The sequence below is a fragment of the Pagrus pagrus genome (genome assembly GCF_965226575.1).
Source record: "Pagrus pagrus genome assembly, chromosome: 9".
In the NCBI taxonomy this organism is placed as follows: Eukaryota; Metazoa; Chordata; class Actinopteri; order Spariformes; family Sparidae; genus Pagrus; species Pagrus pagrus.
Window position 1 is genome coordinate 19168696 of NC_140193.1, and position 16923 is coordinate 19185618.

At 41.5% G+C, this 16923-nt stretch overlaps 1 protein-coding gene across 1 annotated transcript in view; it reads left to right on the forward strand.

Annotated features, from left to right (window-relative positions):
* anos1 (anosmin 1) overlaps nucleotides 1-2666 on the forward strand; it is a 49103-nt gene extending 46437 nt beyond the window's left edge. Inside the window, exon 14 of the mRNA XM_084363002.1 lies at nucleotides 1139-2666. Within this exon, the coding sequence (XP_084219128.1) occupies nucleotides 1139-1197 (59 nt within the window). The 3' untranslated portion in view covers nucleotides 1198-2666. The remainder of the gene's footprint in view (nucleotides 1-1138) is intronic.
* Nucleotides 2667-16923: the final 14257 nt, after the last annotated feature.

A 16923-nucleotide genomic window follows, 5' to 3' on the forward strand; every position in this document is an offset into this window, starting at 1 on the left:
GTTTGAAACTTTTTTTTTAAGTTTGAAACCAACAAGATATCACACGTTGATTAGTGTGCTGATAAGTTTAGTTCCTGAAATTCACACAACTATTCCTTTTATTATGATCAATATATATTTTGAATATTACCACAGAGAATCAAGAGTGCCCCTCTGCTTCCACGGAGCGCTTTTGCCATCTTCCAGCTCACTGTTTTGGTCTCCTGGCTCACAACTTTACTGTTTAGATTCAAAAGACGCAAAAGTCAGCTTTCTTTAAGCAAAAAATCTCCAGACACAGTGTGAACAAACGGCTAGCTGGTGAAAATAGTGAGGTTGTCAAAACTATTGGTACTTTAATACCGTCTCAATACAACATGTTTAAAACCGTACAATATCTGCAGTAGATTGTATCTGAAGTCCTGAAGCTATCACAGAAACTGATCTGCAGTCAGATTTTCAACCCAAGGCTGCGCAGATATTAACATTATATAAATGTGGTGGTTTTTTTCAGTGCCAGCACTGTGTGCAGGCTGTAAATCAAGAAAAAGAAAAAAAGATTATCCTATTATGCGTCTGGACTTCTTTTTCTTTTGCCTTTCCTTTTTATACCAGAATTGTATTAACATTCTGGGATCGCGACAACCTTCGAACAGGGTCAGATATTTCCCTGGGGAGTTTGTGAAGCACATAACAAAGCTAAAAGAAGAGAAGTTATTGATCTGTCATTCATCAGGTAGCCAAAAACACGACTCTGAGTACATGCTGATGCTGCTCTGTGTCTGCTTTGTGTCTGCCGGATGTGTAAATTGGATGTGCTTGTTAACGAGTCCACCATATCAGCTTTATAAGTGGATAATACGTCACTGCTGTTTACAGCTTGTTTCCACTGCCTGTAAGTTGGTAAATCATCAGCAAGAAAAGACGCTGTGCCTCCGCCACATTAACTTAGTGTTAGGCAGCATATTTTCAAGGTAAAGACACAATTAACTGTGGGTGTTTAGCTCAGCAAAAAGAGAGGATGTAAAAAGTATTTATGACCTAGATAACAGGTGAAGCGCTGCTTTGTATCAGCAGCAAGTAGCAAAACAAGCACATTTATACTGCATGAAAAATAGTTAATTATTACTAAGACCTGACGGATCTCTTATTATTTCAGGACCCAGACTCCGGCAGCACCACTCTCACCACCAGAAGCCCTCAGTAGAGAGACACTGAGCTGCAAGCGGAGGTAAAAAACCCAACAGGGAGAATCACCAGTGGCTCTCTGCTCCAGTCTGTCAGGGAAGGAACGTGTGGAACCAAACAGAAACACAGCGCACCAGACCATGAACTGACCCCCCTCTGCTCGTGAAACATGGGTCCATCCTCTCCAGGCTCCACAACACATCAGCTATTCCTTCTCAAAACCTCTGTCTTGACTGATACGCGTCACTGGACGGGTTGGTCTGTACAGTGAAATTTATACCCGAAGGTCTCATATTCTGCGTTGGGTAGTGCACAGCTCCCCAACACGTCCCCAACTCATCAGGAAAGTTATGAAATGTAAAAAGTTTAAAGGGGCACTATGTAGTTCTGGAGAAGAAAATCAAACTCCGAATTTTAGGTGAGATACTAATGCAAACTCAGAAGTATTTATGTTTTCCATAACTGAATAAACAGGCTGTTCACAGAGGAAAATGAGGTCCCCAGAACACTGCTAGAAAGGTGGCAGGGTCCGCCAAATATAAACAAAGTAAAACAGTATGAAATTGTGTTGTCCCTTAAGGCCAGTTTGTTTATTCGGTTTATTCAGTCATGAAAACAAAGAGAGTTTGTGTATTTAGTTGGTTAGGCACGAAGATCTTTCTCTTCCTCCCCAAAGCTACATAGTGCTTTAAGATGCTCGCAATCCAGCTGTCGTTGTCGTGGCAACATGATATAACAAATTTGATCAGATGATTAATGACAAGCGATTACGGTTTAAAGAAAAACTTTGGCGGCTTGATTGAAGACGGTCGAACACGGACAGTAGTGAAATGCCAGAACTGCAAAACAACTGTTTATTGACGAGGAAAGAAAACGTAGAAATTCATCTATTTATTTTGTGTTACCCGTTAAAGAGGCGCTTAGGCACACAGTCGATACTGATGGATAATGTAACTAAAGTCATTGTTGTCTAACCCAGAATATTCCACATAGTAATGTTGCATGTAGTACATTTGATTTTTGACCTGTAAATGAATTACTTGCTTCAAATTGAAAGCCTGTAATGGTTTTGCATGACAACCGTTCGCATTCTGTTGGCATGAAATGATGTCTGTGTTACCTCTTTTTCAGTATGTTAGCAATATTTCATTAACAGATTAACAAAGAATTATATTGGGAGTAATATGTTATGTTTATTAATGAAATTATAACTTGTGTGGAAACGATGAATTGTACATGTTCTTGGCTGTAGAAATATTTGTCGTGGAGCAGTCAGTGAATGTCTATATTTATTTATGTGTGTATTACAAAGTTTGGTTTGGATGTGTGTGGATGTGTATGTTCTCGTGTGTTCTAGTCTCAAGTTTTTGAACCTGGCAAAAAATCTTGTAAAGACATTTTGTAAAAATGGAATTGTAAATACAGTCTTATGTTACATGTTATTTTTCCATGGTAGAAACTGTACAAAATGCTAAGTAATAAAATAATCCTTAACCAGTTCCCTTTTGCCGCTTGTTTTAATTGAAGCTGCTGCGAGCAGTAAATAGACATGCTTCTCCTCCCCGAGCTCCACTATTTGGCAGTCACTGTTGCTTATTTTGGCTGTAAAACCCGTCATGGCAGACTGTGTACAGCATATTCACTGATCGGCCCAGGAGCCCGAGACATGCGCTCTGCAAGTCCAAATAAACAGGTCATCCCGCTCAACAGGACCAGTGAATTTACCATCGCAGAGGTCGGGCACCCCTCGACAGAGTGCTCTGCTTCTCAGAGCGCTTGTGTGTTTAAAAAGCATTAAATCCCTCCTCCGCTCGGCAGCCTTTCACCCTCGTAAAATGAAAAGTGGATATGTTTACAAGAAAATAAAGCTGAGAGTGACACTGTGAGAGCCTGTTTGTGTGCAGCGTGTGATTTTTTTTGTGTTTGTTGAATGCAAGTTTTCTAGCACACATACAATAATCCTGAAAGGAGTGGACGCAGAGTGGTGTTTACTGGTTTCCACCTTTTGTATCCTGTTGTGAGTATCAAGGCTACAGTGAGACATCTGAACCAGAGTAAGACTGTATGATTCATGTTTGTTGTTGCTGCATTTAGGGTTTTTTTTAGCAGATGCTTTTGACTGAAGTGACTCACAAAAAGTGCATTTATCTTCCATGTGTACAAGAGATGTCGAATCACACTGCATTGATCAGTATCTTCATCACCTCGTTGAACTGTTCGTCAGCTCGTCGGAGTGTTCAAACGGTGCATCTGCCTTGTTTGTGCTTGACATTTAAAATCTGGTGCCTCAATTATATATATAACAAAAATGTTCATATACTTACACTTGAACTTTGTCTTATGATAATTTCAGATGGTGTGCTTATGTTCATTTTATTGAAAGATGCTGAGCTTAAGCAGGCTCTAAGAGTCCTACTTTTAACTACGCACCTGCCTTGCCATTTTCCCTTCATAAAATGCCAGCACAAATGAGGGTTTAGTCAGGAGCAGCCATGGACCAGAAGAGAAAAACAACTTTTTTAGTAGACGGGATCATGGTGATGGAAGAGGAGATTGAAGCCAGGCAACACATAGGAAAATCACTTACGTCAAGTCTAGGCTTATAGATAAGATAATTTCCATGTCAGAGTGAGGTTTCATAAAAACTACTTATTTGTGATTTTCTGCTTACTGGAGATTAACATTGATTTTAAATCCGTTTTATAAATGAGGCCTGTGGCATTTTGGACATACAAATACGCTGACTTTAAAGTTGTTGTGTTGTTGTTGTTCAAGCCCAGAGGAATCCTTATTTTATTCAAGGTAACGGTGTGTTTTTACTTTGGTTGCCTCTCACTTTGACTTCCTGGGAAACTTTGGATGTGAGGAAGGAAGTCAGGGAACGTGAGTAAACATAACATGAATACGATTTTAAAACATGACCTCGTCTGTGAACAGTTCTGCCCGAGCCACGGCGAATAGATTTTCATCAGCAATGGTGGCTACTTACAGTACCTCTTCTCATTTCGTCTTGATTGAGCCCCCTAATGACGGATATTACATTTTTGTGCGCCTTAGAATTAATGTCTCCAAACAAAGAGAGCAAAGTCATAGTTTCCTACTCTGCTGTTTGAGGTCAATCGCAAATATGTTGCTGTTAAATAGGAAATCATGAACCCTGCACTGTATTGTTTGTGTCAGTGTGAAATGGCCGCAGTGTTTGTATATTTTCTGTTTCCTATGACGTGTGTGAAGCCGTCCAGATGTTTACATCTGAAGGCTGCTCTTGTCACCATTTTGCTCGACCAGCTACAAATAATTCGGAGCCCGTGTTTTCACACACTCAGCCTCTTCAGTCAGTCAATGCTTCGCCGCTCACTTCTCAGGGATGTTGTTTATGTACAGTTCTATTATGTCACAGGAGATTAGTTCCTCTTGGTCTGTGCGCGTTAATCCCTCTCTCTTTGCTAGGAGCCGGGCCAGTGTTTAGCCAAGGCTCCTTTCTGTGTGAGCCAGCCCAGCCCCTCTCCCTTTCAGGCTGTCACAGTCCCTCTCTGCACAACCCACACACACACACACACACACACACACACACACACACATACAGACACACACACACCAAATACCATGACCCTCAAGTGTGAAACCTTCAAAACAAAAGGGCCTCTAGCCTCTTTTGAGGCGTGTTGCAAGACGTCCAAGTCTCCGAGGACATAAAAGAAATGGAAAAAATGCAACAACTAAATAATAGGCCAGTCGTCGGTACAAAAGCTTTGTCTGTGATGGTACAAGGCCAGTGAGGGCTTATTCACTTTGCAATGCATTACATCCCCATTGTGAAAGTCAGGGAAGGGATATCGCTTTCAAATTTAAACACATTTTTCTGAAAACAGCATTATTCATTTGGCTCTTTGAATAATCCGAGTCAGTTAAATATTTACCCGTCTTCTGGTTGACATTAGCCCCCATTTCACCAGAATTGAGAATAGCACAGCGAGTCCATTGAGAGGGAGCGCAACAAAGATAGGCTGTTTTCTCCCACACATTTCCTCTGACCCCTTTCGCACCCGTTCTGCAGATTAACATTGCAATGAGCCGTGCATCACTATTTATCAAATTTAAGCCACTTTTATGGGTCATCCTGCGATGGTTGAAGGAGCGACGGTGACGTTAGGATGGGTGGAACCGAAGTTTCGATGATAGGTGAAATCCCAGCGTGACTTTGAAAAGAATATGGATGGACTTCACGTTCCCGTTTCAGATGATCGTAACCTGAACGATTTGAAATCTTACCCCGATGTGAGTTTCAGGTCAGTGAGATCATCCAAATTACTACCACATGGACTACATCAATTTCCTTCAATGTGATGAGATGGAATATATTGTCTGTGAGATTGATGAAAAATAACCAGAGTGTTTCCCCCTTTCTCTCCATTAGGAGAGGCAATGTTGCTTTAATGCCGCGGTATGGTGAGAAATCTGACCTTGCCCTGGGCAGTGGCATGTTTCTGCTTAGGCTCTGGTGAGTGGGACCAGGCAGGGGACACATGAAAGGATCTCTCTGTCAGGCCGCAAAGATGTTCAGTCTAAGTCTAATGAAGACCAGAACACATGAGCAGACCTGAGAACATGCATGCCACACATTATACAAGCACCAGAGCTACAACACTGTTGACAAGCTTAGTATTCGTCTGCTGTTCTCTGACAAAGTGAAAAGCTCGATAAGCGAACGTGTGTGCTCTGATTAAATAGCAGCTACTGGGTCATTCAGAGTGAAAACATCCAAAGACAGACAGATACTGTGTATTTTTTCTCTGCCTTTCATTTTAGCAATAATTTCCTTTGCCTCTGTGACTCCACAGGGGAACTTGATTTCCTCGTCTCTGAGCCTAGAAAAGCTTTCAATTCATGTATATTTTGGATGAAATGGAGGATGTGCCATCTTGGGGTGTACAAATCAGCAGCTGAGCTGCCGTAATAATACCACAACAAAGTTATTTCACATGGAATGTAATGGTTTTAGTTTTCGGTTGGTTCGAGCCGTCATGTTGTCATGCAAAAATGTAACTAAACGCAAGACACACACGGAGGCAGGCAGGTAAAGGAACAATAAGTGAGCTTTAAAGGTGCTATTTGTAAGAAAAGTTGATTTTTGAGTCTCAGTCCCAACGCGTCAAAAACTGAGGCTTCTGACCTGTCCTACAATCCCAAAGCATCAGTTTTTGAAGAGTTGGGAATGACACTCAAAAGACAGACGAACCAACAAAGCGTGAGGACACATCACAGGCTGACATATACAAACTAAACTGACAGGGGGATGATGTGCAGGTGGAGAGACACTGGGAACAGGGCAGTGCTGACGGGGCTGATGTGAGACAGGTGTGGGGGGAGGAGCACAGGAACACAGGAGGGAAACAGAACACCAGGTACAGGTGAGAGAGAAGTAGAGAGTCACAAGACACAAAATAACTACAAAATAAAACAAACCAAAAAGCCCAAATCATGACAGAGAATGGAATAGAGAATATAATAGAGTAAACTTTATTGTCCAGCCAAAGCAAAAAAGAAAATGTCTACGGGAAAATATAAACACAAACGTCCACAAGAAAATAATCTCATAAAAAAATAATCACTCTCTCAATTCTCAATTTTACATCAGTCAGTGTATTCATATCCTTAGTGTACAGCTCACACTCTCATATAAACTAAGTTACGGGCTTATATGTTTCACCTGTGCAATCAAATGCAGTCCGATACAATAACTCTGCATAACTCAAACTTAATTATGTTCATTCATGCTGTCAGAGAGCTGTTGATTCAGCTCTATTGTCATTTTGTGGCAGTTGTTAGAGAGATATATTGGATTGTGACCAAGAAATGTGTTGTGGCAAAATATAATAAAATATAATAATTAATATAAATATAAAATGTTCATTTACCTCTCAGTAAAATCAAAGGTGGAAAATGTGCTGTGATTCTTTAAAGTAAAAGTATCAAAACCAAAAAAGCTCGCTTACAAGGAGAAGCAAACTGTTTACATTTGGTAAAGGTATTAGAATGACCTGTCTCATAGTGTTATTTATTATGCATTGTTATATTATAGCTATTATTGGTAGCACGAGCGAGGAAGGAATCGGGAAAAAATTGATTTACTGATGTGTAGAGTTACTACATAACAGATTGGGCGATACTATATAATGAATCATTAAGTAATAATTAGCTCGTAAGTATCAGTTACTCTTGTTGTGCACCTTCAAGTAAGTGAAACATAATACTTAGCAGTTACTAACTAGACACTATTGCTGATTACTTCATCTTAAATGACTCTCTTTGTACCTCCTCTAGTAAAGTGATGAAGTCTGCGATATCAACTTTTGAGGCGTTTGCGTCACTAGTGTTGCAGAATGTGACTTGTGTGTTACTTATGATGAAGTACTTTGTGATTAATGAGTCGTCCCTTGTGTCACGAACAACTCATGAAGAAAGTGGTCATGTCGATTGACAGGCATTTATGAACTAATCGTTACCTGATTGTTCATTCATGTAGCATCTCCCAGTTTAACATTTTATGCTTTTGATCTCTAACAATGCTTCCTGCTGTATTTTTGTTGTTTTGCAGATACAATTTGCATCTGCAAAGTAACTAGTAAATGTAAGCTGTTACATAAATGTATATAGTACAATATTTCCCATAGTCACATAGTTACACGTGCATGAAATTTAACAATGTAACTCTCCTCATCCCTCTCTTAACTGTTTGTCCTGCCTGTGTACTAGTCATGTCCTTGTAGTGTCACACTGTCTCATCCCACTGAAATGTAGTTGAGTAGAGGTGTGGAATAACATGAATATTCAGGATAAGAGCAAGTACCTAAAACTGTACTTTAACTTACTACAAATAACTTTTAACTGATTATGAAACAGTCTCAACTTAGTACTGATGCCTCTCTGTGACCTACATATAAGCAAACAGGACTATCAACAAGAAGATTTGTTGTTTTTCTGTTTAGTTATAATATCTTTTCTTAATGCCTGTAACCAGGCTGGATTACGATTTATCCAGGTTGGCTAAGTCATGAAATTGAAACTACTTTTAATTTCAGAGTGCTGAGGATGAATTGTGGAGTCTCACAGCCTGAGGAAGGAAGCTATTCTGTACAGGGTTCCTGTCCACCATCGAGTACACTGCAGTATGTCTTCATCACTCAATCTTAACATTTCAGCAGAACTATTGGATTGTACAGATTAACCCATAAACTGGTCACTCAGCGCAAAATATGTGACCATTATTCCCACGAGTCCTCTGCTGAGCCTCACAGTCAATTGACCTGCAGTATGAAACATTTCACACACTCCTTCCTATCCTGACTTGAAACACACTTTGTTTAAAGGACTTGCCATTCTTTGGACTTTGGGTCAAAGGTAAGCGAGAGGTCCAGTGTGTTTGTGTTTACAAAGAAAACGTCACCAGAGGAATCATTATCCAGCTCCCTCTTTCCAAACCAAACATCCTTCAACCTCCAAAGTGAAGAGATCAGGCAGGGAAGGACCATCCAGCTGGGTAATAGCTGCTCATAATCCCCTCTGATTAGTGTTAATCCCTTTAATGCTCCTTCCTGAGAATAAACACATGTTGACCCAAGTGACCCTCTCTTAATTAATGAAGTTAGGAAGTCTGCTATCATCTATTCGCTGTGGTCAAGCCAGTGATACATAAGGCAAAATGTGCACTCGATGATACATTTTATGGCTAATGATGCTTTTAAATTTGACTGGTGTCAGCTTTTCCTCAATACAATACCGCCCCAGGCGTGACTAGTGATGAGGGGCAACTTTCCGTCTTGTGTTCTTTTCCCCTGTGAAGTCAGCGCACGGGGTCGGTGGCCGGGGCCTCAGAGGCGAGGCAGAGTTCACAGGTCAGCGTGTACCCAGGAGGATGGACGGCAGCGCGAGGGCAGGACCCGGGCTCGGGGACAAGAGAAAGGGTCAGGGGTTGAGTTCAGATGGAAACCACACGGAGGATGTTGAAAGAGATATTGTCAGGGGGAGAATTCAGGGCTTCCTCCACTTTTCCTGCTGCGGGGCTGAAGACTTCACAAGGTGGGCAAAGGAATCAGAGACTGTAAACACATCTCCTCTAATTCGGAGGTGTTAATAAGACAATGCGTTTGCCATCCAAAGTGGCAGGTACGTACAGGTGGAAATTGTGACTGGAATAATTTGATGTGTAAACACTATGCTCCAGCGCCTCTGCTCCCTCCTTATGTCGAAATAAACGTGCGTGACAGAGAAAAGAGAAGAGAAAATGTGTTCCGGGAGGTGTTAAGAGATTAAAATATGTGTACTTCATTGTGCTCTTTTATAAAATAAACATTACATTTTATTTTGAAATCTCTCAGAGGAGAATCTGCTCTGTCTCAGTCCTAATTGGCTCAGACGGTCGGTCCACACGTTACACCCAACATGATGAATGTACCTGCTTGTTTACGCGTTGAAAGAGGGCATCAGAGGTAATCATCCCTCACAATGAAGGAGCTGGGACGTCTTTCAGAATTTCTGTTAAATCCGTCTGTTGTCCTGGGAAAAATCAAAATGAGGGATGTGCTGAAAAGGGAGCATGAAATTGATTACGCTGTAAAAGAACAGCTTATACGTGCAATCACTGCAGCTATAGAGGCAAAAAGGTTTTACATGGAACAGCAATTTGGCTCCGCGGATAAATTAGCACCAGGATGATACTTTTTGTTTTTATTTTGTATGAAGATGATCTAAATGCATTAAAAACAAAGCCAGCACATGGCTCAGCAAACCACCATGTTTATATAATTAATGTGCAGTATTTTATCCTGTATGTGTGTGTGTGTGTGTGTGTGTGTGTGTGTGTGTGTGTGTGTGTGTTTCAAGGCTAAGAGCTCATTTCCACCCTTGATGATCACAGGCACCATTGATTGTAATACCGACGAGCAGGCTCGTTCTGCCCGTGGCGTACAGAGGAATCTGGACATGTTTAAAGCACTAACTTTCATGTTTTTTCATGCTGGTATGAAGCTGAATTCTGATGTCGCGGGCAGCTGGCTCTCATTAAAAAAACATGATGTCAAACAGAGGGCCTGGCTGGTGAAAGTCAACCGCTCCGGCTCTCATGGTCGTCGTCGTCTCACGGCGTATGCCAGCCACTTGATGGACTTGATGCTTTGGTTAGCAATGTCCTGACGGCTGCGGTAAATTCATAGTTAATTCAACTTAAGTTAAGTTATTTCACTGTTAACACACTGTAATGCCTTATAAACCATTTATTAAGCAAACGAGAAGGCCTCTAAACATCAGCAAATTTAAAATGGCCATCCAAATAATGCTTACAGATGAACTACACAGTATTTATTAACCATTTACAAATTATGTTACACATTAGTCGCAACTTCACAATAAACAATTCCTTAATAAATGATTTATAAAGCATTTAATAGTTTGTTCAACCTTTAACTCAATTACAAATCACAAATATAAATATATGTAAATATAAACTCACAGTTATTTTTCAGATCATATATGTGACAATTTCTAATAAGACTGATAAGAGGTTTGTACAAGTTGTTACAAATGGCTTTATTAAAGCAACATTGTGTAGAAATTGGCATTTTGTGCGATTTGGCATCCTTGGTTAGATTAAGGAGAAGATGACGAAGTGAAAATAATTCACGTCAGTCAACTGAGAACTAAGGAAGTTGATTTCTGAGTCTCATTCCCAGCTCATGAAATACTGACGCTTTGTGATTGTTGGTCGGGTTGGCCGCCATCCCAACGTGTCAGTATTTGACGGGTTTGGAGTTCTTACAAATTGGACCTCTACTGTAAGTCAACAGTGACTTCTGGTTTCACACGGGACACAAGTAGGAGGAGAGGCTGGTTATATTCACATCACGTACCAGGGAAATCGCATGACTGAAAAGAAGGTAACGCCTGCACACTTACTCTGTTCCACAAAAGTGTAATAAAGATTCAACAGATGATGAATTTGATATAAAATTTATTTATATACAAGACGTTTGTTTGATGTTTTGATGTATGATTTGATATTTCTCTTGCTCCTCACGTATTTTTTGTCTGTGTACAGATTATCAAGTCGCTTTTGGATGTTTTGGACGTTAAGTACTAACCACACCTGCCATTGTAGAGCCTGTAGGCCTATTGTTGTGCATGATGTATAAATATGGGTGCGGCTTTTCCATTTCACAAACAGTTTGACCTGATGAAGGTCCAAGTGGGCTCCAACCGCCCTCTTTATTAAACGTCTGTGGCATGGAGTAAGTGTGCAGGCGTTACCTTCTTTTCATTCGCACGGAGACACAAACACCAGTCTCCTTGGTGAAAGTCCTGCGATTGTTTGACCCATCCATCAGCCCCGATCTCCACTCTGCTCACACATTCTCGCTCTGTATAACAGGTCACTTGAAAGTTGTTTATGCTTGGTCGCGTTTGTGTCATGCAAAATTGGACTTTGACGAATGCACTGTGCACAATTCAAGTCTAAAATTGTATTATTTGTACGCCGATTGAATTTCTGATTTCCAGATTTCTGTCATGTGTCAGCTAACATCATATAAAGACATTAAAAAGCACAAAAACAACCTGAACAAGACGACTCTGACACTTGGGTACACCTTATGACTAAAAAATGCACGGTTCGTTCAACATGTAATACTTTCATGTCTTCAATTTATGACCTCAGCGATGGCTGACCGTTTCCTGTGCCTCAGCGTGCTTTGAGGCGCAGCCTGGTCCTGTTTGTCTCAGAGGGAGAGGGTTATGGTATATACCTCAGTCACACCACTGGAGCATTTGTCAGAGTCCAAACGTTCACCGAAATGACAGATTATCTGAAGGATCATACATCTGCAGTAACTGACATCCTGGGACAGTGGGTGGATCGACAATGCGAAGTAAAACAGTGACATCTCGATCATAAATCCCTTGTCTCAACGCAGCGTTGCAAGTGTGCTTTTTGGAGCCTGTTTGCAACATAAACAGTTCCGTTTGTGTCGAGGTGTTGAGTGGAGCCAAGATTTAGGTGAGCCGAGGGAATCCTGTGATTCAGTGTCAGGACAGGCCACTGTGCCCGTGCAGCCTGTAACACATTTATGACACTCAGGAGGAGGAAAAAAACATATGGTATACATGTTAGGGAGGCTAAACGAGGGATGATCTGTCTTTTTCCACGCTTTGATGCTAAGTGGCTGTTAACCACGTCCCACCTTTGGGATAAATGACATTATCAGCTACTTATCTGATAGTTTTTCTGGGACAATCTGCTTTTCATCTCTTATGACAGAAACCTAGAGTGTACTTTCCAGGCTCAGTTCACTCCCACGTTTCTTTATACTGACATCTGATGACTGCTGCAACTTATTTCGGGGTTATAATTGTTTGATGTTTAATTACTCTACACCAGAGGCCCTGTTTTAAGCAACATCAGCTGTCATTCGGCTGAAGCACCTCAAGAGTCGCTGTGAAAACCCACATGGTTCCTCCAGGATCCACATGCGCTAAACAAACGTTTCTTTCTCTTCTCAATTCAGAAACATTTTACTGCTTCATATGAATTGTGCCTTCTCCCTTCTCACGCCTGTGACTACGCGATGCTGCCAACGATCCCCCTCGACTCAACTCATCTCTGTGATCGTGTTCTTCTCGTATTCAAAGTCCTTTAAAGCGAAGCTCCAAAGACAATGAAATATTGGGCAGATCTGATTGGAAACAGCTTTCCTAATGTGAAACTAGCAATCTCGCAGCCTTATGTCATTCCAGTTTGAAAATAGACTGTTTGAAACATCACAGTAATTTGATTAAAATGGATTGACAGCCCGGTGAGTTACTGTCAGTGCGCCAGTGGGAAAAGAGTGTTTCTGATTTCTCCTGAGGAGAATCCTTCACCTCCCCAGCAGTTCTTTTAATATCAGGGCGCCGCCTTTCATCTGCTCCTCCGAGCGAGGCTCTTAATGCGTTGCAGATCCTTTTCAGCTCTGACAATATTTCACCATCATCTCTTTAGTGGCTCTCTGAATAGCGTTTCAATTAATCTCAAGCAAAAGCAAACCCATTATGCTTTGTTTCGATGTTGCATAAACAGTATGTGGAGAAGTAAGGCCATTAATTTAGAGAGAAACTGCAGGATTTCAGATCATATATCTATAGGTGAAGCTCTTAACACACTAATACACTATTTAATACAATTGTGACTGAGCACATCAGTCAAAAACACTCATTTGCTTTCTTGCAGAGAGTTAGATGCAACTTTTTTTATGTTGCAACTTGACATTTCTGTAGGTTCAGTTTCAGGTGTTATAGATAAATACAGCCGATAAATGTGCCATTACATCTCCCCCCTACCATCGCATTTATGTCACAACACCGCTTTTGTTTGACTCATCTGCCCCCTCAGGCTAACATATTTTTCCCTTGTCACAGTGCTTAATGTTGTGTTCACGTTTTGGCGCAAAAACCACTTGGTAAGGGTTAGGAAAAGATCATGTTTTGGCTTGAAGTTCCTGTTTTGGTCGCGAAACATCCAGTCATGTCCTCTCAAACACAGCTGCAGACGCCCTGATTTGGTGTCAAAAATATTCAGTTTTGGTTGCCACAAACACGGCTTGAGATGTCACAAGGACATCATAAGCATGTGATATGACACGTTTTGTGAAAATGTCATTACATTATATAGCCTATGACACATACAAATGTCAACATATCTGTAGTTTCCAGAAATGTTAACTGCTAATGTTTTATCCTGGCCACTGGGTTGGATGAGCAGATTGATGACACTCTCATGAAACCATGCTAAATCTTAAACCAGTGCCAGATAATCATAGCTGAGCTATTAAAACCACCTGTGGAGCAACACACTTACACTTTGTTTTTTTCTTTTATTGAGTCAGCAAACAAGATACAACATGTTTTTTGGCAAGCTTCAGAGGTGCTTGTTGGCAGCTTTTATTATCTTTGGACACAGCCCTGCTGACAGTTTCTCCTTTGTTTCAGTGTTTGGTTTGAGCTAAGCTAACCATCTAGGCCAAAAGTCACATTTCCGAAACCAAACCATTCTCTTAATAAAGTGCTATGTTTAATTAGCGCAGTGTTTCAGCACTCTCACTGGTCATTCAGGTCCTCTCTAAATGTCTAAAGACTTAATCAACCATTTGCTGCAGGGCACGACGCTCTGATCCATCAACTCAATTAGTGTGACCAAATCAAGCACCGGAAGCTACAACGTGTAAAGTTAACACAAAAAGCAAACGTTATATTAACTAACCGCTGCAGTGGTTGCTGCAAAATCCCCCTAGTAGTCCTCTGGCCTTGCTGCATGATCTGTCTTTCATAGACGACCAGCGCTGACTGCCAAGAATAGCACTCTGGCTGATGTGTCTGGCTCTTGTTAGTGGAGGATAGGTTTGTGTCAAGCACGGCTTCTCCGCAGGCTGGGCCGTGTTGTTGTTGTGGTTTAAAAAAGATCACGGGATCGCTGTGTGCAATCGCTCACTGACAGAGATGTCGGAGCTGCTAAATGACACACCTCCAATCAACTGATCCTCTGCCAGTGTGAGTCATCTCTTTCTCATGGCAAAGGCCCACGAGAGCAGGCTTTGAACAGGTGTCCAAAACCGTTGTTTTTCTTTCTCATCGCTCTTGTTCTCAAATATATTATTTTCATTTTTACTGTTTGTGTATCTGATCCCATCTCAGCCCACCCCTCCCGCGCTCTCACACACACCCACGCGCTCGCTCTTTCTCGCTTTCTCTTGCTCTTTTCATACAAAAGAAATAGTGTTAGCCTCTGGCATTTATCAAGGATGAAATGTGTTCAGAGAGAGAATGCGCCTTTGAATTTGAGCCTATTCAACGTACTTTATGAGAAAATATTGAATTGAGTTTAACTTTCATACTGGCTGGGGTTTTTTTCTTCACCAAAAAAAGGGGATAATATTTCTTTACTGCGATTTTTCTTCTGTATTCTGAGACGCTTTCATTTGACTAAAACTTCTTATGAATTTCCTCCAAGTGCAGTGTCACTGAATAAATATCCAGTGACTTTCCCTCTTGAAGGTCTGCCAGCTATTGAGGGGCTGGTTTTAATTGACTCATTGTCCGCATCACGAGCATTGCCACGGGCAGAATTTTCTTCTCATCAGAAGCTGCTGTTGGCTGAACATCTCAGATCTGAGGCCAGTAATTGAATAGATAGGGTTTTGATTGATGTTTAGAGGAAGTCCCTTTCCTATTTAAATATTCATGGGTCTGTAGCCTGCAGGGGTGAGACAGGAATCCAAAGCAAACCTGTGCACAACAGCTCAGAGTTCCTCCTGTCTGCTTCTCATTACAGTAAATACACTCTCAGAGCTACCATCCCTGCTGCATTCCTGCTCTCCGCTCCACCTAACGGAGGGTATTTCGCCTCTGGAGACAAGCCTTAATGCACGGAATGAAAAGACAAATGTCCCGTCTTGTCACTGTTTTGGTAAATAAAGCTCACCAGAAACTCGGATGACAGAGTAGATTTAGATTTCTCCGGATTTAACTGACCGCAGTGCTTACTTTTCTTGCAGGATTGAAAGTGACTGCAGCGACGCTTTGTTTGAAACATGCAACTCATATTACAGGTGTTGCCTTTGGCGCCGTGTCTCCTCTCCTAATGCACTCACGGTCTTTCAATCCCACCGAATCCCACTTGAAATGTGTCAATCAGGCCTGTTGCTGCTACTACGCAGCAGAGCGCCGCGGTGGACTCCCCAGTCCGCTGTGCGAAAATGATCCCAAACCGTGAAACATGTGCAAGAGAGCAGCATTATGTATGATTTAGTCTGTGGCTTTCCACTCTTGGAACAAACCCTCAGAATGATAATACAAGAGGAATGCCTTTAAAATTCATATCAAGTGGCTTTAAACAGTTATTTTAGGCTGGATTAGCATGTGATGACATCCAAACCATTAACAGTCACTTGAAAGCTAAATGTAAACTAAGACAGATGAGGTAACCTGCTTGAAAGACGAGAGAAGTCATTTTAAAAAGAGATCAGACCGTAATGTCCAGCAGGTGTCATGCAGAATAAGGCACCAGTTCAAGGCTGTCCATTATCAGAACACCCCATATTTTCATCCCAAACAAGCCATCGATCCATCCATTTTCTTCTGCTAATCCGGGGTCGGGTTGCGGTGGTGGCAGGCTAAGTAGGGTAATCCAGACGTCCCTGTCCCCAGCAACACTTTCCAGCTCCTTCTGGGGGATCCCAAGGCATTCCCAGGCCAGATGAGATATGTAATCCCTCCAGTGACTTTTGGGTCTGCCCTTGGGTCTCTTCCCAGTCGGTCATGCCGAGAAGACCGCAAAAGGAGGCGCCCACGGTCAGTCAGCTCCTTTCGTGAGGGAAGGACCAGTGTCTCTCCTCCAAGCTCCCTCGAGATGTCCAATCTCTAATGCTGAGCCAAGTTACCCCACAAAGGAAACTGTATCTGTGATCTCATTCTTTTTGTCAGTTTATGAAAATAGGTGAGAGTTGGGATGTTGATCATCCAGCCTGTCCTCATCGGGAAACAACCAGATAAAGTTGTAAATGAAAGATGCTTAAGATGACCAGTGTGAAAGCAGAAGTCAACAATAAGTTCTTTAAACTTACTAGGATAGTGTTACGTCATGTACAATAAGTGGCGTAACTTACTTACGTAACAGGTATGTTTGTAAAGGAAGTAGTAATGTACTGATATTAACCCAATGCAGAGTCTTTTCTT